Source organism: Drosophila rhopaloa, unplaced genomic scaffold (genome assembly GCF_018152115.1).
Source record: "Drosophila rhopaloa isolate 14029-0021.01 unplaced genomic scaffold, ASM1815211v1 contig_2, whole genome shotgun sequence".
Taxonomy (NCBI): Eukaryota; Metazoa; Arthropoda; class Insecta; order Diptera; family Drosophilidae; genus Drosophila; species Drosophila rhopaloa.
Window position 1 is genome coordinate 465,153 of NW_025335083.1, and position 22,752 is coordinate 487,904.

At 41.6% G+C, this 22,752-nt stretch overlaps 5 protein-coding genes across 6 annotated transcripts; 2 read left to right on the forward strand and 3 right to left on the reverse strand.

The window, feature by feature from the left end:
• Nucleotides 1-359: 359 nt before the first annotated feature.
• Nucleotides 360-2,050, reverse strand: LOC108038713. Its single transcript, XM_017115538.2, has 4 exons — nt 1,983-2,050; nt 1,725-1,902; nt 784-1,665; nt 360-729 (listed from the first exon to the last, which is right to left on the reverse strand). The coding sequence occupies exons 2-4, from the start codon at nt 1,772-1,774 to the stop codon at nt 450-452; spliced, it is 1,212 nt and encodes a 403-aa protein (XP_016971027.1). The 5' UTR covers nt 1,775-1,902; nt 1,983-2,050; the 3' UTR covers nt 360-449.
• Nucleotides 1,899-4,496, forward strand: LOC108038709 (F-box/WD repeat-containing protein 5). Its single transcript, XM_017115534.2, has 3 exons — nt 1,899-2,746; nt 2,801-4,225; nt 4,280-4,496. Exons 1-3 carry the CDS (start codon nt 2,285-2,287, stop codon nt 4,361-4,363), a joined length of 1,971 nt encoding a protein of 656 aa, XP_016971023.1. The 5' UTR covers nt 1,899-2,284; the 3' UTR covers nt 4,364-4,496.
• LOC108038715 (E3 ubiquitin-protein ligase PPP1R11) lies at nt 4,437-5,104 on the reverse strand. The gene is made up of 2 exons (XM_017115541.2): nt 4,841-5,104; nt 4,437-4,787 (listed from the first exon to the last, which is right to left on the reverse strand). Exons 1-2 carry the CDS (start codon nt 5,040-5,042, stop codon nt 4,504-4,506), a joined length of 486 nt encoding a protein of 161 aa, XP_016971030.1. The 5' UTR covers nt 5,043-5,104; the 3' UTR covers nt 4,437-4,503.
• Nucleotides 4,948-21,664, reverse strand: LOC108038710 (QRFP-like peptide receptor). Of its 2 annotated transcripts, XM_017115535.2 has the most exons (5): nt 21,264-21,664; nt 14,316-14,911; nt 10,596-11,212; nt 9,669-9,922; nt 7,811-9,607 (listed from the first exon to the last, which is right to left on the reverse strand). In XM_017115535.2, the coding sequence occupies exons 2-5, from the start codon at nt 14,781-14,783 to the stop codon at nt 9,354-9,356; spliced, it is 1,593 nt and encodes a 530-aa protein (XP_016971024.1). In that variant the 5' UTR covers nt 14,784-14,911; nt 21,264-21,664; the 3' UTR covers nt 7,811-9,353. The 2 variants fall into 2 exon arrangements, with proteins under 2 accessions (XP_016971025.1, XP_016971024.1); XM_017115536.2 differs by lacking the exons at nt 7,811-9,607; nt 9,669-9,922 and adding an exon at nt 4,948-5,027.
• Nucleotides 5,782-7,696, forward strand: LOC108038712 (NADH dehydrogenase [ubiquinone] flavoprotein 1, mitochondrial). The gene is made up of 4 exons (XM_017115537.2): nt 5,782-5,899; nt 6,109-6,465; nt 6,522-7,356; nt 7,422-7,696. Exons 1-4 carry the CDS (start codon nt 5,788-5,790, stop codon nt 7,606-7,608), a joined length of 1,491 nt encoding a protein of 496 aa, XP_016971026.1. The 5' UTR covers nt 5,782-5,787; the 3' UTR covers nt 7,609-7,696.
• Nucleotides 21,665-22,752: the final 1,088 nt, after the last annotated feature.

Here is a 22,752-nt window from a genome sequence, read left to right on the forward strand (position 1 = left end):
TCAGGTAATTCTCGGGTTCCAGGGATTTGGTTGAATATGTTAAGAGCTCAAAGATCAGTGTATAATTCTACAAAGGATCAGGGCCGTCGAGAGCCACACCGGGCCCCGGGCCACGGTCCCTTTTTTGATTCTTATTTGAACTATACAGAAGTGATATACATCAGAAGCTAAATGAGTTTAGTTACAGAACAAAAGTGGACTTTTTGATTTAAATTTATCTTTCTCAATTTTTCTTAACACCAAAATTTTCGATCAAAATTTCCTGCTGCCGGGCCCCTGACCAATGCGGGCCCCGGGAAAATGACCAGGCAGTACCCCACTCTCATCTGGCCTGCAAAGGATAGAGGAACAAAACCGAGTTTACGAGGCCTTTACAAAAATAAACTACTTTATCAAGGCAACAGTATGTACATACGAAGTGTACATAAATAATATGTTCAGCATTCGCACTACGATCGGTTAAGTGCTTCCAGTCGCTCAATTAGCGCTTCTTCATTCAACCGGTGCATGCACAGGAACTGTCCGTTAAAGAAGAGAACAGGAATGTCATGCCTAAAGAGACGCAGGAAACGAACGTTTTCCTTGCGGTCGATGTAAACCTTCTCCAGGCGGTATCGGCCAGCAAAACGCTCCTCTAGACTGTGCACCAGCTCATCGCACAAGGGACACGGCTCCCTGGTATACAGAGTGATCAGAGGCAACCCCTGCTCCTGATCAATGCTGGGCACCCTGAAATATTAAATCTGGTCAGTAAAAGCCGGCACAAACACGATCGATACGCACAGCTTTTCGAGAACCATGATCATGGAGCGGCCTTCCGGCATGCCCATAAAGGCGCATCCCAGTCCGCCAGTGGGGAGGGAGTGAACCAGGTGTGTGAGAAGGTGGCTGGCTGTGATTTGCTTGAAGTCGTGCGTGCACAGCCGGTTAGCCTGGAGATCACCAAGTATGCTTTCTGGTATTGCCTTCTGCGTGCCCGTGACCATGTTCCAAGTGTAGATCTCGCTGGGAGTAATGGGTTGCCTTCCGTTCAGACGGTACATTGTCTGCTCGTGGTCCTGTTCCACGGCAAACTCGCGCAGCAAGGCGAGCGGTTGTAAGTTCAGACGTTGGGCCGTCTGCAGAGTGGTCCAGGAGAGGGCTGCTGCGCCCATCGTAGGCGGCGGCTCAGGGGCAGTGGTCAATTCTGGTCCAACCCGGTTGCGAGTCCGTGGCTGCTGCACAGCCATCAGTTCGTTGGCCAGCACGCCGTGCGTCGGCTGCATGACCTGGCAGCGCAAGTCTCCCGTGATTATGCACTGGTCTCCCACGCGCTGAAGGCAGTCCAGGGTCATTTGCAGCGCACCGATTGAGCAGACGTCGTCCTGTATGGCGAGGGTTTCGCACGTGAGGCCCAGGTCCTTTGCCACTCTGGTCAGCCGCTCCTTGCATTCTGGAGCCGGAGTCTTGAGCGAGGAGCAGACGATCAGTTTTTTGTATTCCCCGCGTGGCACACTTGTGCGTTTCACCAGTTCGTCCACCACCATGCTCGCCAGCTGCTGCTCCTCTGCCCGGAATGGCACACTAGGTGTTCTTACAGCAGCCGCAATCACCACCGCATTGCTATAAGATCCGCCCAAATGACTCTGAGCCAGCGGGCTATAGTGGCGCAGAAGCTGCCATACGCTGTGGAGTTCGGAAATCGGTTGGCGATTCGAACATCTCAAATGTACATATGTATTTACCTACGTATATAAGAAAAGCTCACTACCTGGGCTTTAGCAAGCGAAGACATCCCGGCATTTAGATTTTGTAAGTGTAACGATTTGAAGGCCTAATTCTCTGGTGTTACCTGATATTGTTTACATCTGTCTGTATAGCACTCATATCCAGTACGTATTTGAGACAGGGGTATATTGAAAACTCATAATATTCAGAAAATAATAATTTGGAATTAATAAAAGTGTAATTGCAAAAACCTGTTACAGAAAAAAAAAACGTACTTTTTTTCTATTTTAATATTTGTAAACAATACTGAAATATTAAACGATTGAGAACCTGTGAATTTGCGTGATATCTTGTTTTTCGATATAATTTAGTTTATATCGATACTAAATGAAGTGAGAGTGGTCGTTCGATGTTCTTGCAACAGCTGTTATAACAAAACGATAACAATAACAATAAGGGAGAAAGTTATCTTTGATTTCGAAGCCGCAGAAACAGAGCGATCTGAACCAGCTTTACACAGCGCACTTACATCGTAATAAAAGCTTAGGAACAATTTGCCACGGCATTCGGCAACCCAATGGAAGTGACCTTCAAAAAGGCCCGACTGGTGAAAGACAGAAATGCAGCGAAAGTGGAGGACGAGGAAAGCGACGATGGCTCCATCGGACCCGACTCCTTCGGGTGGTGGGCCCTGCCAGAGCCAGCGTTACTTATGATCTTCGAGCAGCTGAGTGTGATAGATCTGCTGAAGGTCAGTCGCTGCTGTCGGAGGTGGCACAGCATTGCCAAGGACGACCTACTGTGGCGCCACAAGTTTCAGGAGCACTTTAGGGCCTCTCCGAGCATTCCGCTTAAGCCGGGAGCCGAGAGCTGGCGATCGGAGTACAAGCGCCTGTCCATGCACATACCCTTCGTCCAAGCGCAGCGACTAGAGCCTACTGTGGAGAACAACCATGGCCACACACATCAGGTGCTGCATGTGAGTTTCGCCCACAACGGCGAAATGTTTGCCACCTGCTCCAAAGACGGCTATGTAATAGTGAGTCCACATCCAACTCCCAATAGAGGCACACTTAATCCCTCCTTCTTGCAGATATGGAACGCCAAGCACCCGTGTTCGGAGAAGTATGCTCACAACATGAAGCAGTTCAGCTGGAAGTACTCCCAGTACTCGCAGTTCAATCAGAGCGATACCTTGCTCCTCGTCTCCGGTGTCCACTTTGGATCACCACAGTCCACTTCCGGGGAGATTGCGGTATTTTATCTGGGGGCAACCGAGTCACACTTGCGCTGCCGGGTGGTCAACCGCCCTTATGATATCTTTGGCACTTGGTTCAGTGACCAGTATCTGATCTCAGGCGACTTGCACTGGCTGGCTCATCTAGTGAGCACTTCTGTCCTGTGGCTGAACAAGGCCAACCAGGAGATCGACTCCGAGCATGTACCGATCATGAGCCAGCTATACAAGTTCTACAACCGCAACGCCAGTTCGGTACGAGCCATAATGGTGGCCAGGTGCCCGTGGCTGGACGAGAACAACGATCCGCTCGTCAGGCTTGCCGAACAGGAGAGTGAAAGTGCTACGCTCTCCCCACACAATAGCGAACAGGGCTCTAACTCGCAGGCCAGTGGCAATCCTCTGTCCCATGCGGCCAGCCTTCGACGCACAAGGAGCGCCACTCCCGAAGAAAACTTCTTGCCGGACATCAGCGAGCGGCGTTCCAGAACACGACCCGGAGATGCCACCATTCACTATTTGGAGGAATACAGGAAAGCAGTGGCCTCCGCTAACGAACCGAGTGAAGACGACGAGGAGGAATTGAACGCCATGGATATACAAGAGGAATACGACGAAATGGAAAACAGCATGCCAAAATATCTAATTTTTTCAACGGGTTCCAAGACGTTTACACCCCACCAAATCGGTTTCAAGCGCATACGAAACGTATACTTTCCGAAAAAGCTGGATCCTGGCCCAACTCTGAAGGAAAGAATAGCTGCGAAACGGGCCGCAGAGCAACAACAGCAGCAGACTCCGCGCACCGATCCCGATTGGTGGGACTATGAGTCAGTCAAGGATAGGTTCGATAAGGTGGACAAGGTGATAGATCTGCACGGTCACATCATTGGCATGGCCCTTAGCCCTGACCACCGCTACTTGTACGTCAATACGCGTCCCTGGCCGAAAAACTACGTGATCACCAATCCTCTAGAGCCGCCACCCATCGCCCAAGAGATCGACATCCACGTAATCGACCTCATGACCCTCAAACGTGTGGGCAACATGCTGCGGGCTCACAAGGCCTACACGCCTAGCACGGAGTGTTTCTTTATCTTCCTGGACGTCTGCGAGGAGTACGTCGCCAGTGGGGCGGAAGATCAGCACGCTTACCTTTGGGACCGATACTATGGCATCAGCCTAGCCAAGTTTAAACACTCAGACGTGGTTAACAGTGTGGCTTTTAATCCCCACGATTCGGAGATGCTAGTAACCACCAGCGACGATTACACGATCAAGGTATTGACAAAAAAGACTCCAATGTTGCACTGCTAAACATAAGTATTCCCACAGGTCTGGCGTTCACGGGCAAAGGCAAAGGAGTTTAAAATTCCCCATAATGTGAGCGAATCTTTTGAGCTGAAGCCGAAGAAGTGAATCTCGCATCCGGCTCAAAATTCCCAAGTGGTTCTTACTGCCCGAAAATATCGTCTTTGTTTGTAAATCTAAGTGCTTGCTGCTAGTTGGTTCCGTGCTGTTAACGTTTATAATTATACATATTTAAATTGGAGTACGCGCTACGAACTATCCGCTTGTTCAAAGTCAACCCTTTCGGTTGGGGGTTTCCGATTGGCCGGTGATTCAACAGGTTCGGCTGGCGGGAGGCTGGAGTCCGCAGCTTGAGTAGATGTCGATGGTCCGTCCGGATGACTGGCGTCCTGGCATGAGTTTTCTCCCTGATCGTGACTATGTTTGGCGTTCCTTTTTCGCTTCTCGGGGTGTCCAAAACAATGCTCGCAGTCCTCGTCATCTTCAGAGGAACTCTCGTCAAACGCTAAGGGTTTTTTGTAAATGCAGCAGCCTGGAATAAATGTAAGTCAGTCATTGTCTTTGAAAGTGTATGGGAAGGCTTACATTTGGACTTCTTCCGATTCAAATGCTCGTTGTCTATGACCCCAGCATGAAACACTACACGACGCTCGTCCCGCGGATGTTCCAGGCGCAGTTGCAGCGTGGGTGTCGTCCGGGTAGCGTCCGAAGGAGCACCAACATCTACTTCGTCAACTATTTGAGTTGTCGTCCCATTGCCAGTCTCATTATTCTGCTTTTGGGCCATTTTCAACGAAAAAATAACAGAAATTATAGTGTGAACGTATTATAGGTCTGACAGATTTAAAATTGTAGCCCAGCTTACATTAGACTAGGGCTACCTTATTGCGTTTTGGGAAAAACGATTTTATTATTTACCAAAGCAAAGAAAATAAGACAAATTAAAAAAAATAAATTGTTTTTATTAATGCACATTTTATAAATGTTTTCAGAACATTTAACATGGTTCTGAAGAACATTTTAGTAGTGCAATACGTAATTTAGCTATTATGAGTTAAAACAAGGAACAAAATATGATCTTGAAAAAAACACTTTAATTTGTATCTTGTTAAAAAATAGAGGACTAAATAGAAAGCTATCCCTAATCTAATTCAATTACTTAACAAAACCCAATGAATGGCGTAAAAAGTGTGCATATTTCAACCTGGTGATTACTTAATTTCGTATAAAGCACACTTAATTTTAAATGAAAAATAAAATAGAGCAAAGACGTTGGCACTGATAAAAACAAAGTGAAAATAACTCTAATTTGACCCTTATATAATATTTTTATTATTTTATAGCTTATTTAAAATTAAAAAAGTTATAATTTAACCCGTTGCGAGAGTCTTGATATCATTCTTTGTTCATAAAACTGCGTTTTAGTCAAACTACAACAGCATGGTGCAATGTAATGTAAATGCACCTACCATGAACAATAGTAACAGCTGATTCGTTGCAAGAAGGCCCATGCTAAATCTAACCCAAAGAATATGTTGTCGATCTGGCAACGTCGCGAACAAATGTCACATTTCAGCTGTCAGTCAGTCGTTCCGAAAATGGCTGCAATTGTGCGATTTAATTTGTTAACAAAGCCGCATATTGGTAAATAAACACCGAAGATTTTCCCAAAACCATTAATAAGTTGCTTAACAGCTTGTTTCGCATGGATATGGCTGTTGCCACAAGTTATCCAAGCCTTGAAAACAATCGATTCCCTTGCCATCAAATTATGTAATTTTGGCGCATAACTAAACAAAAGTGTTCCAGTTTTCTGCGCAATTTATTGATTTTGTCCCATGTATGCATTGCAGGGGCGGCTTTGCCAGTCAGCCTGCAGCTGCTGCGGTTCCAAAGCACCCAAGCTCCGCCTCCAGGGACTCCCCCGCCACAAACGAAGACCAAGTTTGGTCCGCTGGCGGACGAGGATCGCATCTTCACCAACCTTTATGGTCGACACGATTGGAGGCTGAAAGGAGCCTTGAAGCGCGGCGATTGGTACAAGACCAAGGAAATTGTGTTGAAGGGTCCGGACTGGATCGTCAATGAAATTAAGACGTCTGGCCTGCGCGGCCGCGGAGGTGCTGGCTTCCCCAGCGGCATGAAGTGGTCCTTCATGAACAAGCCCGGCGATGGACGCCCCAAGTACTTGGTGGTGAATGCTGATGAGGGTGAGGAAAAAGGCATGTGTTCCGAAAGCACCTGGTGATTATATGTTTACCCGTAGGAGAGCCTGGCACCTGCAAGGATCGTGAAATCATGCGCCACGACCCACACAAGCTGGTTGAGGGCTGTTTAATTGCTGGGCGGGCCATGGGCGCCCAGGCGGCCTACATCTACATTCGTGGCGAATTCTATAACGAGGCCTCCAACATGCAACTGGCTATTGCCGAGGCGTATCAGGCTGGTCTTATTGGTAAAAACGCCTGCGGAACAGGCTACGACTTCGATGTTTTTATGCACCGAGGCGCTGGAGCTTACATTTGCGGCGAGGAGACCGCTTTGATCGAGTCGCTGGAAGGAAAACAAGGAAAGCCGCGCTTGAAGCCTCCCTTTCCCGCCGACGTTGGGGTCTTTGGCTGTCCAACCACGGTTACCAACGTGGAGACTGTAGCCGTGGCTCCAAGCATTTGTCGCCGTGGCGGTCCATGGTTCGCCAGCTTTGGTCGCACACGTAACTCGGGCACCAAGCTCTTTAACATTTCTGGCCATGTGAACAGGCCCTGCACTGTGGAGGAGGAAATGTCAATCCCGCTTAAAGAGTTAATTGATCGTCACTGCGGAGGAGTAACTGGTGGATGGGACAATCTGCTGGGCGTTATTCCCGGCGGCTCTTCCACACCTATCATACCTAAAAATGTGTGCGACGACGTAATCATGGATTTTGATGGTTTAATTGCTGCCCAGACATCGCTGGGTACTGCGGCTATCATCGTTATGGACAAGTCGACGGATGTGATAAAGGCAATCGCTAGGCTAATATCCTTCTACAAGCATGAGAGCTGCGGACAATGCACGCCCTGTCGAGAGGGAATCGGCTGGATGAACAAGATTATGACTCGGTAAATCCCCTATACATACATGTTATAAAAGAAAAATTAACTGTTAATTTGATTTTCCGCAATAGGTTTGTCAAGGGTGACGCGCAACCCTCTGAAATCGATATGCTGTGGGAGATTTCCAAACAAATTGAGGGTCATACTATATGTGCGCTTGGTGATGGTGCCGCATGGCCAGTCCAGGGCCTTATCCGTCACTTCAGGCCCGAGATCGAGAAACGAATGCAGTTGCATGCAAAGCGCGCCAGCAATTAAGTTACAAAGTTATAGCTAATTTTATTGATTTCATAAACCAGAGCGCGTCTTGATGCATATAAAGTGTAAAGTTCTCTAAACGATTTAATTATTTGATTTTTGTGTTACTCAATTCAATTTTCAGCTTTTAATGTGCCCCTTCCGAGCTCAGTTTAAAAGCTGAAGATTTCGCAATCGTATTTTTTGTATGTGTACGCAGATCAAGTTTGAAAACGGCGGAGATCGGACGTTTATATCCTATAGCATAGGAACAATCGGGACAAAATGTTAATTTTAATGTTTTCTTTTTTTTTTTCAATTTTACTATAAATCACTGGTTTTCAATAGTTTCAATATATGATACATACTAACCGTACGGTTTTATGCCGGTATTATGCATGGCCTACAAGATAGATTCTTGAAACTTTCCAAATAGTAATTGGCGCTCCCTTTCTTGTGAGAAGGCGAAAATTGGTTTTTATTTTTGAAAAATCTGCAAGGGTATTAAACAGTGAAAAATGGTAATTTTCAATTCGATTAGTTTACGGGCCAATATATTCTGGAATTTCGGAATGATATTATAAATTCAGATATTTTCGTATAACCAGAAATCCACAACTTATTAACTTCAAGGGATATTCCAGACCACCAGGCGATTGAAAGATTGAATAAAACAATTATTTACTATGGTACATATTTATAGAATTTTTTATAGTTTCTCTTCTTTCGATGACGATTTTGTAAAGTACAAAACGATGATTATTTAAAATTAGCTTAAGGTTTATAGCCACTAATTCCAAGGCGATAACAAATGCTGCTGCTTTAGATGGTTTTTAAGATAGTACTATACCCTTCAAACTAATAACTTAAAAGCTGTTAACAGATGGTCGCTCGCAGCGGAGCATATATAAAAGTCTAGAAAATTAGAAAAAGGTGGCTACTGAAATGAGTAAAATGAAACCCGATCCTGAGTTTAATCTTTTGGCTTGTTCTTACATCTGAAACGCGAAAATCTTCGCGGGTTCTATGCTTCTGCAGCGTGAATTGCACTATACACCATGTTCAGTTTACTGAACGATATTAAAAATGTTTAGAAAAAGTGTATAAAGAATTAAGTCGAAGAATATCTATACAATACTAGTTTTTATCCCTTTTTTTTGCTCACATTCACATTCATTTTTTGTATGTATTTACTCGTATATATAATTATTTATGTTTTGTTAGGTATGCATTTGAGTTTAAGTTTAAATCGTTTAAAAGTTTTAGATCGTTCTTTAGTTTGATTTGTTTTTCGTTTGTTTAACTTGGCTCAAAGCGTTCACATATTGCTTATCTATGAGAAGGAACATAGTACAATATTTCAGCTTAAAAGACTAAACAACAAACAAGTCACTAGAAGGATTTTGTTTTTAATTTTTTTGCTTGTCTTTCATTAATAGATTTTTCTCCTTTTTTGGATAGCTTCAGGCGCACATCATCGTGTAAATAAGCGTCAACTAACACTGCTATGTATGGTAGTAAGTATTCTATAAGTAGCGTGTATATTTTGTATTCTGCAGTAGGTTACGCCAACTAGTTGTGTAGAGCTTTTGAAAAACATCTAGATAGTTCAGTTTGGTTGGGTTTAAGTTTGAGGTCCCGGGGTTCGGGGTCGAAGTTTGTTATAAGTAAGTCCGGGACTTGGGGAGGGCGAAGGTAAAAAATATATTATATATGCGTGTATATAAATGTGTATATATGTATATCAAGTTTAGTTTAGTATCACACTAGTAGAGATAATGCGAAGAGGCCTGAGCTCTATACTGTTTCGGTGTTAGCTTGATCAGCTTGGGGTTGAAGGCCCCCAGGGCCGCCTCGTTGGTTGACGACGGGGGTGGTGGGGCGGTGTGGGTCCGGAAGCGCGACCTCAGGAAATTCTGCATGGAGCGCAAGCGGATGATAGGTGCGCATGGAGATTGTCGAAGCGAATTGTGGTTGAGCGCCCAGTATATCACCGGACTGATGGCAGAGTAAAAGTAGCCTAAAAATGGTCCGTTGGTCAGTGACTGGTCTTATTGCACAACTGAATTGACTTGACTTACCTAGCAAGAGGCTGAAGTAGACGGAGGTCTGGCTGCAGTGCTCTTTGCTGCCAAAGTTCTTGTAGAAGATGCAAAAGACGTGAGGTGCCCAGCAGGCTATAAAGATCACTGCCGACGCGATGAGCATGTTAGCCAGGTGTCGGCGTGACCGAAGTGTAGAGGTCTGAGGCAATGGTATTCCAGGTGTTGCCGGTCCCTTCCCCGCCCGGTTGATGCGCTGTCGCTGGGAGTGGGCGCGAATCTCCCTCATGGCCCTAAACATATTTATTTTTTTAATCGTAGAACTAAAAGGCGTCTTAAATTCAACATTTCTTCCCCCTAGTAATTGCACAGAAATCATTTTTTTATAAATTAAAAAATCTAATCCAAAACTTCAGTCCGGATAGAATGTTTTAAATTTAAAATTGAAATTGAATTTCCACTATTTTGTTTGGAAGATTAAGGCAAATATTTGCGTAAAAAGCACAGAGATTTATATTTCATTTTAAAGCCAGATTCAGTTTAATAAAAAAAGTCGACAATCAGTGGCGGATCCAGAGACGATTCTTGGGGGGGAAAATGAATTTATCCTTTATTGCAGAGAATATTTTTCTAGCAAACAAGTGAAATTTTCAGGTTCTGCGGTTCCCCCGTGGATCCGCCACTGCGACAATGCTAAAAATGAAGAAATAAAAGTTTAACTGGCGGATAAACTTATCTGAAACAAGTTTAAGATATAGTCGTACGATTTTTACAAGACTTAAATCGTATTGTAAAAAATGATTTCATCATTTAAGCTAAATGTCAGCACGTATTCATTTTATATATTGACCACGATTTTCTCAAAACTGGATTTGAGATTTCAATCTTTTAATAAGCATTCATTCTTGGATAAAAAAACACGGATTTTTTCGACCAGTATAATTTGGACGACTACTCACTACTTACCTAGGCGATATGGGATTGCTGGAGCGGTAGGAACCCGGTTCGAGGCCCGATCCAATAGAGCCTGGCTGCCGTGGGTGTAGAGTGTGCAGTTGGATGTCCCCTGGACTGACGGCCATTGGACCACCGCCGGTGCCTGTTCCGTTCCCGTTCGAAGTGTCGTCCGCCGTGGTGGGCCCCCCGCAGGCCTCCTGCTGGGCGTTAGGACAGCCCGTCACGATAACCATGTGGGTCTGGCGTCTCAGGATGGGGATCGGCAGGGGCAACTCCCCATGTGCAGCCCGCGCCGTCAGTGAGAGGGCGCAAAGCTTGCGACGTACGCCGTAGTGGTTGAGCAGCACGCCCACGCCTGGGAGCACAAACACGGCAATTGTGTGGAAGAGGATGAAGGACTTGAACATGGCACTGGCGCCCAGGTCAGAGGTACAGCTCGCGATAATCTTGTAGGCAAACAGGAATGGGGTGCTGATAGCCGCAGATGCTAACCAAGAAAGCAGAGCCAACGAGACGTGCAAGTAGCGGCGCTGGCGAAGCTGCGCCAGTCGCGGATGTTTCACGGTGGCGTAGCGGTCCAGGGAGAGCATAAAGAACGAGATGGTGCTGGCCGCTACGGGCATGACCTGGCGAGGGTTAATGAGATGTTGATTTTTTTTAGTCTTATATAAAATGTAGGTTTTCTTAAGGGGGTCTTCTAGTCTAGAAATTTGAGAAAATCGAAAAAAAAAATTTGCCATAATTCGATAGTTTCGATATTCAAAAATATCTTCCTAAAAGGATTTTTCAAAACTCAAATTATTTTCAAAGTTATAGCCGTTTTAGTGACGTGGCAACTAGACCGGTAGAGCGAACGACTGGAACAATAAAGCTTTAAACGCGTTTTTCTCGAAACTAATTTTTTTGATGCGGTCGCCACTATATCTCAAGTTATAATCAGTCGATTTACTTGAAATTTGGCATGAATATTCTTTAAATATATCTCTATCGCCGGAACCAACAAAAAATATAAAATTTTAAATTTATAATATTTTTAAAAATTTGACAAAATGTAAAAATTAGTAAAAAAAATCGACTTTTTTCTTTAAGTAGCCGCCATTTCATAAAAAAAGTTGTTTTTTTTTGTGCTTCATGCCATAGCGACATTCGTAATCATTAAGAATTGTTTTATTTTTTAAATAACGACAAGCATAGAAATCATGGCGACGAGGACACGGCCTCTTCTTTCCCCTCTCTTCTTCAAGAACAAATAACTTAATGAAAAAAAATTTTTTTTTTGAAATATATTTTATGTACTCCTTTAAGTTTAATAAACAAATGATAAATAAAGCGGAACGTAAAAATATCTATTGCTTTTATTTTTATTAATTGTTAATAAAAAGCTCGAAATTCAAGCCTTTAGACTCGAAGACCCCCGTAAGGGGGGTATGGTTAATTCGGCCAAAAAAGGCCTATTTTCATGAATTTTTTTACGCGATAAGGTTAATGTCAGATAAATTATTTTATAATTATATTAAAGTAAAACATTTAACCTACGTTTTCACAAATTTTCATAAAAAAAAAATTAATGAGCCGTTCCCAGCAAAGTTCCGTAGGCGCCTCCAAGAAAAGAGGTTTTGCGGTGAACAGCAGAACTCGTTACTGGATCATCAGAAAAACCAAAAAAAATTTGTTTATTAGGTAATATGTTTCTAGAGGTAACTACGTTGATTTTTTTTTTATTTTTTTTATTATTCAATTTTTGGATTTTTGGTAAACGTAATTTTGGTAAAACGTGATTTTAGCCTAAAAATTCGATACATTCGTTATTATAAAATGAAAAATAATAATTCAAAAAAAAACTCGACGTCAGTACCTGCGGATTTCGGTACAGAAATTGTGTGCAAAATTTCAAAACGATTCGTTGAGTAGATTTTGCAGGATCGTGTTCATCGACTTTGAAATTGCAACTTTTCAGGAGAGCGTTTTTAAAGTTTTGGACATCGAAAAATCGCATACAAAACGAGCTAACTTACCTACGTTCAACTGCCCATAACTCGGATAAATAAAAAATTTTAACGCAATATTCTTCAAATGTTGTGCATTCAGAAAAAAAAATTTTAAAAAAAGAGGCCAAAAAAAATGTAAATACCATATAAGCAAAAATGTGCGTAAAAGCACTTGGGTGAAGTTTAAGTTGAGTTAAGTTTTGGCCGAAAAACAACAAATTACTCGTCGATCAAGACAAAACATAAGCAAATTCCATTAAACCAAACAATTACAATTACAAATTTTATCGACAGTTTACTTTAGAGATGAAAGTTTGGTTTACCGTTGCTTTTGGACTCCCGAATTAAGGAAATGACTCGTAAAATTATTTTATTGAACCATGATTATTTTATAAATATTTTTCAATCTAAGAAAAACTTGTATTTTTCGAAAGATAGAAAACTTTTTTGTCCGCAAACAGGCTCGACTATAAGATACCCGTTACTCAGCTAACCAATTTTTATACCCTTGCAGAGGGTATTATAATTTCAGTCAAAAGTTTGCAACGCAGTGAAGGAGACATTTCCGACCCTATAAAGTATATATATTCTTGATCAGGATCACCTCCTGAGTTGATATAGCCATGTCCGTCTGTCCGTCTGTCCGTCCGTCCGTTTCTACGCAAACTAGTCCCTCAGTTTTAAAGCTATCTGCTTGAAACTTTCCCAAAAGTTGTCTTTCTATTGCAGGTAGTATATAAGTCGGAACGAGCCGGATCGGGCGACTATATTATATAGCTGCCATATAACTGAACGATCGGAAAAGCCATAACGTTGGTGTTTTTAAAGTTAGGAAGTTGGAATTTTCTATAAGTTTTATTTTTGGCCAATTAATCCGACCTACCGAATTTCATAAGGATCGGACGACTATATCCTATAGCCACCATATAACTGATTGATCGGAAATGCCATAACTTGGGTGTTTGTAAAGTTAGGAAGTTGGGATTTTCTATGGGTTTAATTTTTGGCCAATCAATCTGACCTACCAAATTTCATAAGGATCGGCCGACTATATCTTATAGCTGCCATATTACTGAACGATTGGAAATGCCATAACTTTGGTGTTTTTAAAGTTAGGAAGTTGGGACTTTTTATGAGTATTAAGAATACATCATATGAATAATTTTAAAGAATATAATTTACAGAATATTCTGCAAGGGTATATCAACTTCGGCTCCGGCCGAAGTTAGCTTTTCTTCTTGTTAAAATAAAGATGCCCCAGCTGATGGTGCATTTCTAAACACCACAAGCTGAGACCAAGCAGGATCCCCGCCCCGCTAACAGTTTTCTCGCTTTCTTCTTTAAAATTAATGCGCAGCGTTACGAATAAATTTGCATAATGTCAAATGATTCTGTTCATCCCTTTGAATTAAATTTAAATCGTCTGCTTTATAAATTTAACGTAAATATTTTCTGAAGCTTAATTTTTTATTGAAAAATTTCCTGTGGAAATTTATTATTTACTTTTCTTGCCCCAGTACTTTTTGAAAAACAAAATCATGTCTGCTTAATTATTGCACATTTCTCGAAGACATTGCCAACAACAACAAAGAATACAATTTTAATTTACCCCAATGTTGCTTAATAAATTATCTACGTTTCTCACAGTTTCTTAAACCCCGATTTTAAGTTAATGTCGCAAATTAAAATAAATTACCTTGAAGTGTCAACAGAGGAATTTAATATGTCACAACCCAATTACCTGAATGTAGTGTAAGACCTTGCAGAGCACAAGCGGCAAAGATCGCGTCCGACGGTTCATCGCAAGATTAAGGAGCGTGACCGGGGCCGAAATGCCGGTGACCAGTAGGTCGGCAATACAGACGGCCAGTAGCAGCGGGTTGCGTAGTCGCACCGAGGAGGCCGAGCACAGAGTCAGCACCAGCGTAGAGTTCCCCACAACGCCGCCGAAGACCACCAGGCCGTAGCTGACCGCCAAAAGAAGCAGCGTTAGCGAGGAGATGGAGTGCTCTGAGTCAATGTCGTCGGGATTTTCCAAGCTAAAGTTGCTATAGTCGAAGTCCTGCGCGTACCCAACCTGGTCCGTAGGCAGCTGGTTGGTCTCCTGAAGCGAGTAGTGCAGCTCAGCGGAGTCGACGCCATGGCTGGGCTCCGGGTGATGGCGCCGGTACGAGTTCTCCCACCACTGCTGCAGATTGTCCCGGTTCATGATTTTGATCCCGTGGCGGAATCCGTCCCCGACTCCGATGCTCCTGCTACAGGCCTGTTCCGTATTCGATTTGGGCTATCTTCGATGGTGACGCGTTTGTCTGGTCGCCTCATTTCATACTAAAGGAGCTGCCATGTGGTGTGCGACAAAAAAAAGTAGAAATGTAACAAAATGCCATCAAAATGTCCTCCCCCAAACAACCACCCACACATAAGTCGCCGCCACACATATTTGCCAGTTTGGCACTGACACTCAAGCCCACTTAAAGATACATATATACATATGTATGTAACTAATGCTCTTTGTTGCGTTCAGTACCTAGACCCTCTGACACAACGCAACCTTGCACCTTGTGCACTCGACAAACAACCCCAAGGCTTGCTCCTCTTCCTCGCTCTTCTCAAGTCCCAGTTTCCATCAGGCGAAGGCCTTTCACTACTTTTTGTGGAGGACCTTAGGCAAAAAATTTAATTTACCTTTTTACGACAACCCTATTGCACTCATTACTCGTTGCTCGTGGATTACAAATGAACACGTTAAAAAGTTAATTTTAATCTTGCTTTGCAACCAAAAAATAATGTAACAATCTATAGAAAACAAATATTTATGTTCTCAAAGAAACATTGGTGAAATACGCGCTTCTAATAAAAATGTAATTTTTGAGCAATGTAAAGAGAGCTTTTCCAATCATCCGATTTTTTTAGGATTGTGTTTTTCGGTAAAAATCACGCTTATGGGAAAGAAAACAAGAAAGGAAAGCTAACTTCGGGCGGAGCCGAAGTTGATATACCCTTGCAGAATACTCTGTAAATTATATTCTCCAAAATTATTCATATAATGCATTCTTAATACTCATAAAAAATCCCAACTTCCTAACTTTACAAACACGAAAGTTATGGCATTTCCGATCAATCAGTTATATGGCAGCTATAGGATATAGTCGGCCGATCCTTATGAAATTTGGTAGGTGGGATTGATTGGCCAAATATAAAACCCATAGAAAATCTCAACTTCCTAACTTTACAAACACGAAAGTTATGGCATTTCCGATCAATCAGTTATATGGCAGCTATAGGATATAGTCGGCCGATCCCGGCCGTTCCGACTTATATACTGCGTGCAAAGGAAAGAAGGGTGTGTGCAAAGTTTCATTTCGATAGCTTTAAAACTGAGAGACTAGTTTGCGTAGAAACAGACAGACGGACAGACAGACGGACAGACGGACAGACGGACATGGCTATATCAACTCAGGAGGTGATCCTGATCAAGAATATATATACTTTATAGGGTCGGAGACGTCTCCTTCACTGCGTTGCACACTTTTGACCAAAATTATAATACCCTCTGCAAGGGTATAAAAAGATTGTGAATAGTACTCAGTGGGACACACAGTTTTACATCTGGCAAAATCTGGTCTATGGAATTTGGGTATTAGGTCAGGTTTCTCGAGACTCGGTTGAAGGTCCGCTCACACTGAGGTAGAGTTTATCCAACTTAGTTTGGATATTCCTTCAGCGGCTAATCAATTCAACAACCTTTTATTTGTTAAATTTTTAAAAACCGAAAATGCCTTTTGGTTTTTTTGTTAAAAAGTCATGGTAAATCGTTAATATACAAGCTGGCAAGCGCATTAGTTATTATAAAATCAAACAAGAGAGTATGATTTAATAAACGGCCAAAAATAAAATAAAACTTGTTAAACCCTTGCAGAGGGTATTATAATTTTGGTCAAAAGTTTGTAACGAAGTGAAGGAGACGTTTCCGACCCCATAAAGTATATATATTCTTGATCAGGATCAATAGGGAATTCGATATAGCCATGTCCGTCTGTCCGTCTGTTTCAATACCGTTTGCGAGCTCAGTTTAAAAGCTAGCGATCTGAAACTGTGAAGTCGTCCTAAAACATGTGTACGCAGATCAGGTTTGAAAACCGCCCCGATCGGATGTCTATATCCTATAGCTCCCATAGGAACAATCGGAAATAACTTGCAATAATGGAAGATATTTCGCGCAGTGTAAAAGCTATTAACATAAATCTTTCCAAATCTTATTTTTTATGCATACCTTAATCAGGGTAAAAGCGCGTGGCGATCGGACGTCTATATCCTATAGCTCCCATAGGAACAATAGGGTGCAATCGGTTAAAATTTAATGATTTTTAGGATATTTCGCGCAGTATATAAGCTATTGAAATGAATCTTTCCAAATCGTATTTTTTTATGCATACCTTGATTAGGGTAAAAGCGCGTGACGATCAGACGTCTATATCCTATAGCTCCCATAGGAACAATAGGGTGAAATCGGTCCAAATTTCTTATTATTTACGGATATCTTGATTAGGGTAAAAGCGCTTGCCGATCGGACGTCTATTTCTTATAGCTTCCGTAGGAAAAATAGTTAAAGGCTGCGAAAGTATCCCTTTTTTTCCATTTTTATATGACATTTTTGCAGTATAAAAGCAATTGACATCAAACGATGCAAATCTAGTTTATTTATGTATACCTTATTCCTTTCGCTACTTTCTCAGTTTTAGCAATTACGGCAAAGTGTGTTAAAACTTCGGCTTGCCGAAGTTAGCTTCCGTCCTCGTTTTTTTTTTGAAGTCCCAGAAAAGTACAAATAATTCAGTTAAATTCGGTCCGTCTTTTTCTGAAATTGTTTCTTAAATTTTCATCAAGTTGTTATACCCTTGCTGAGAGTATTTTAATTATAATTTCAGTCAGAAGTTTGCAACGAGTTAATTTTAGACCCTATAAAGTATATAAAATCTTGATCAGCATTACCAGCAGAGTCGATCCAGCCAGGTCCGACTAGTCTCTCAGTCTTCTATTGCAGGTAGTACATACGAAGGTGGTTCGAAGTACTTAGCCTCCAAAAGAAAAACGAAAATTTTGGAAAAGTGGCGATTTATTTCTCAACATAATCTCCTTTTAGCTCGATATACTTGACCCAGTGATGCTGCAACTTCTTTAACCCGTCTGAAAAATACGTTTTCTCGAGGTCTGTAAAATAGGCCTCTTTGTCGGCGACGACCACCTCATTCGACTCAAATTTCTGTCCAGCGAGTGACTTTTTCAAGCTTGGAAACTAAAAGAAGTCACACGGGGCCAAATCTGAAGAATATGGTGAATGGGGTAGCAGTTCGTAGCCCAATTCGACTAATTTGGCCTTGGCGAGGGCGGAAGTGTGAGCCGGTGCGTTGTCATGATGGAAGAGCACTTTTGTCTTCGCCAAATGGGGCGATATTTTCTGCAATTCGGTAGCGAATCGGCCCAATAATTCGGCGTAGTACAGTCCTGTGACCGTTTTGCCCTCCTCCAGGTAGTCGATGTAGATCACACCTTGTAAATCCAAAAAAACGGAGGCCATCACCTTTCCGGCCGATGGGACAGTCTTTGCCTTCTTCGAAGCAGGTTCGCCGGGTGAACTCCACTGTTTCGACTGTTCTTTGGTCTCTGGTGTGTACCAGTGGATCCATGTTTCGTCGACGGTCACGAAACGACGGATTGCGCTCAAACAGCGTCAAACACTGCTCTGAAGTAGCCTCACGATTGCGTTTGTTGTCCGGAGTGAGCAAACGCGGCACCCAAATTTCATGCAGGATTTGACCCACGCGGTCTTTTGACATGCTTACTGTCTCAGCTATCTCGCGTATCTTCAATCGGCGGTCTGCCAATACGAGATCGTGGATTTTTGTCACGTTATCCTCCGTGGTATCCGTTTTCGGGGTACCTGGGCGTGGCTCATCAAAAACCGACGTGCAACAACGTTGAAACTCGTTAAACCAATTTTTGACGGTCGCCATCGAAGGAGAAGAGTCGCCGGCGACTATATCCTATATAATTAATTCTATCCTATATAATTACTGCCCGTCACTCCCTTGCATTATAAAAGAGGCTGAAAAGGGTAGATATGTATGTCAAGTTCAAAAGAAGTATGATTATTAGAAATGTATTATATAAATAATTTTGGAGAATATAATTTACAGAATATTCTGCAAGGGCATTTCAATTTCGGCTCCGCCCAAAGTTAGCTTTCTTTTCTTGTTTACCATATACGCATACTAATCGAAATTTAAAATTTTTACTTTTTGTAGGGTATATAAACTTTGGCTGGCCGAAGATTGTTTTATTCCTTGTTATTAGCTTTTTTACGAAATAATTTTAATTTTATAAATTTAACAAGATTGTTTTTATTGCGGCTATAGGACATGGACTTCCGATAAGAGAGTTTTGAAAGTACAACTTCTTTGAGATATTTTCCAGCGGGTTTAGAAAAAGGAATAGACCAAAGATACATTTCAGCTCTAGCTTTTTGTTGTAATGATAATCGTTCCAGACATTAAAACACCGATTTAATTTTTGTATACAAACTGACAAAGGAAAACAGATTTTTATTTTAAGAGCTCAAAAATCGTGTTTTTTCAATAATTTTGGAACAGAGCTTTTGATCCCTAGCTAAAGTGGTGTCATTCGACCCATATTTCCAACAAGAACGCAACCAGTCAACTTTAAAATATAGCCGAACCGGCCACAACATCACCAATTCTTGAAATTTGCACAACAGCGCTATAGTTTAATAGATTTTCATTAACGATTCCGATAGAGGAGCCCTACCAGTTTGGATATATATATATATATGTATATATATATTCTGCGAACGACAACTAAGTCTTCATTTATACATAAATCTAACCTCTTTAAGTAGTTTTTGGGGTTAGAACAATTTTTGCTATTCAAAGAATATTTTTATACCCTTGCAGAGGGTATTATAATTTTGGTCAAAAGTGTGCAACGCAGTGAAGGAGACATCTCCGACCCTATAAAGTATATATATTCTTGATCAGGATCACCTCCTGAGTTGATATAGCCATGTCCGTCTGTCCGTCTGTCCGTCTGTCCGTCTGTCCGTCTGTCTGTTTCTACGCAAACTAGTCTCTCAGTTTTAAAGCTATCGAGTTCAAACTTTGCACACACCCTTATTTCCTTTGCACGCAGTATATATGTCGGAACGGCCGGGATCGGCCGACTATATCCTATAGCTGCCATATAACTGATTGATCGGAAATGCCATAACTTTGGTGTTTGTAAAGTTAGGAAGTTGGAATTTTCTATGGGTTTTACATTTGGCCAATAAATCCGACCTACCAAATTTCATAAGGATCGGCCGACTATATCCTATAGCTGCCATATAACTGATTGATCGGAAATGCCATAACTTTGGTGTTTGTTAAGTTAGGAAGTTGGGATTTTCTATGGGTTTTATATTTGGCCAATAAATCCGACCTACCAAATTTCATAAGGATCGGCCGACTATATCCTATAGCCGCCATATAACTGATTGATCGGAAATGCCATAACTTTGGTGTTTGTTAAGTTAGGAAGTTGGGATTTTTTATGAGTATTAAGAATGCATCATATGAATAATTTTGGAGAATATAATTTACAGAGTATTCTGCAAGGGTATATCAACTTCGGCTCCGCCCGAAGTTAGCTTTCCTTTCTTGTTTTTTTTTTTTTTTTTGGTTTTTGTTCGTACAAATCCTTGCTAACAGCTTATCCAAATAATACCCTTTAAATTATAGTGATATCGGCACTTAACTTAACAGCCCTTGCGTTTCGCCATTCCAAGGACTAACCTTATTGATAGTGAAATGTATATTTATTAATTTACGTCACTCAAACGTCAGCAACAAGCACAAAGGTGACAAAAGAGCGGCTGAAAGGTGAAAGAGAAGGCGAAGGAATGGCCGCAAGGATTTGTGGGGAGCGAGAGGAAGCGTAGATGACGAGATTTGCCATTGATGTTGCTGCTGATGTGAAAAGTGCCCGCCACAGGTGAGTTAATGTGGCACATGCAGATACACAGATACATGCAGCTGGGAGACCTGTCCTGGCCAAAGCACGGGATACACATCCCATTGCCTCACTTTTGTTTGGCAGGATGACGTTAAAGCCTGCCCGTAGCTTTTTGTCTGTCCTTATTGATTTCGGCAGCTTTTGTATTCGTATTACGAGGCAAATGGTCAGAGGTTATGGGGTAGTCAAGGGTGCTTGTCCAGGCTTCATCTTCTTTGTTGGCTTAGTCGTGACCGCCACAATGCCAAAAAAAAGCCATTGTAACTGTGCGATGAACAATAATTATAAATGGAATTTATAACTTCTTAACGAAAGAGCCAACTAATTTCTGTCTCATTTTGAGGAATAGATTTTAGGCAGGCCACTTTTTAATTAGTTTCTATGTCGAATGGTGGAGAACGCGTCGGAGTCCACTCATCCACAAACACACACCCACATCGTAAATCTGACAAGTGCTTATCGCAGGGGCTACGTAAATATCGACACCATAATTACTAACCGTAAAAACGCGTTGCATGATAAAGTCAAAAGTTATGTTACACAGACACTCGCACATACAAGCACACTAAAACAGGCACACATATAAACAAGGATTCCCCACTACGAATACGTAACAACCTACCCTGTTTTGCTTAACGAAATACATATATTGTTGCTTTTGTTGCTGATCCTGCTGCTCGTTGATGTTGTGTTGTTGATGTCGCCGTTGCTTGTTTTATCGAAGGCACTGTAAATTACAGTTGGAGCTATTTTGCTTCATCGGTTGTTGCGCCGTCGTGATAATTAAACAAATATTTATTTTCTGCGTAATACTCTTACGCACTCTTGTAAAAAACTGTTTAAAAAATGATGCCCGTCGACTTTTTTGAAATATTTAATTGATATTGTCAAAGGTGCGCGCGTATGTGAGTGTATGTTAGTGTTTGGATGTATGAGTGTAGGGGGGGCCGAAAAAAAGGTAAAATGAAACTCAAGGCGCGACGTGCAGGGACTGTTCCTCAGCGGCGCACATTACTCGACAGGACCACGACGGAAGACTGTGCCAGGGAAAAGTGCGGCGGAACTCCGGCCGAATAATAGGACTACAAAGTCAAAAGGCGTCGGGTGCGAGAGAGAGCTTTCCGACGGAGCTTTTAGCACACTTTCGCTTTCAATCGACAGGACATCAGCATGCAAGGCTGAACTGGGACTTCAGTCAGAAAAGGTTAAAATTCGGAAAATGCCGTCAAACATCTCTCGGAGGACTGACCCTTTATCCTTCCGTAGTGCGGCTAATTTCTTATTTGAAATTTGATAAATTCACCATTCAAGCGGAAAGCTACAGTCGAACGTTATTCAAGCTATCTAACCAACATATTTTGTGAATTTTGAAATATACATAAGCTGAAAAATATAAATTAATTTTATTTTAATAATTTGTTTTTTATTTAATTTTTTTTTATTTTATTTTTCGACGTAGAAATTTATATGTAAAAAAGCAACGAAGTTATAATTTTGTTTCTTTTTTTCCCGATTATAAAATTTTGGGATAATATATGGTTGGACGATCCGGTTCGTTCCTGCAACGGAAAGAAGACTTTTCGCAAAGTTTCATCTGAATAGCTTTAAAACAGAGGGACTAAGAAGCGTATAAACGAACAGACATGGCTAGATCGACTCGCCTGGTGTTTAAGAATATAAATACTTTATAGGGTCAGAAAAGTAGCCTTCACTGCATTGAGTAAAATTATAAAACCCTCCGCAAGAGTATACAAATTGGAGTACTATAATCCTTTTGATGTCATTGAAACGAATATAATAACATTAAGGCCTGGATATTTCGAATGTTTTCAAAAATAATCGGCTGTATCCATTACCACGTGTCAAAATAAACTTGATCACTTTGTCATTTACTGGAAAACTTCAAATTAAATATTTGACAGATACAATTAAATGCAAAATACTTATTTGGAAATTTATTCATTTTAATTTCAATAAGAATATTTTATATTTTAACAAAATATGTTTTGGAAGACTTTCAAGGTATATTGACAATTTACGTGTATATCTTCTGGCTGTCAATAGAACGATTTTCAAAATTTCGTTGTTTTTAAGATATTTGGTTAAAAAAT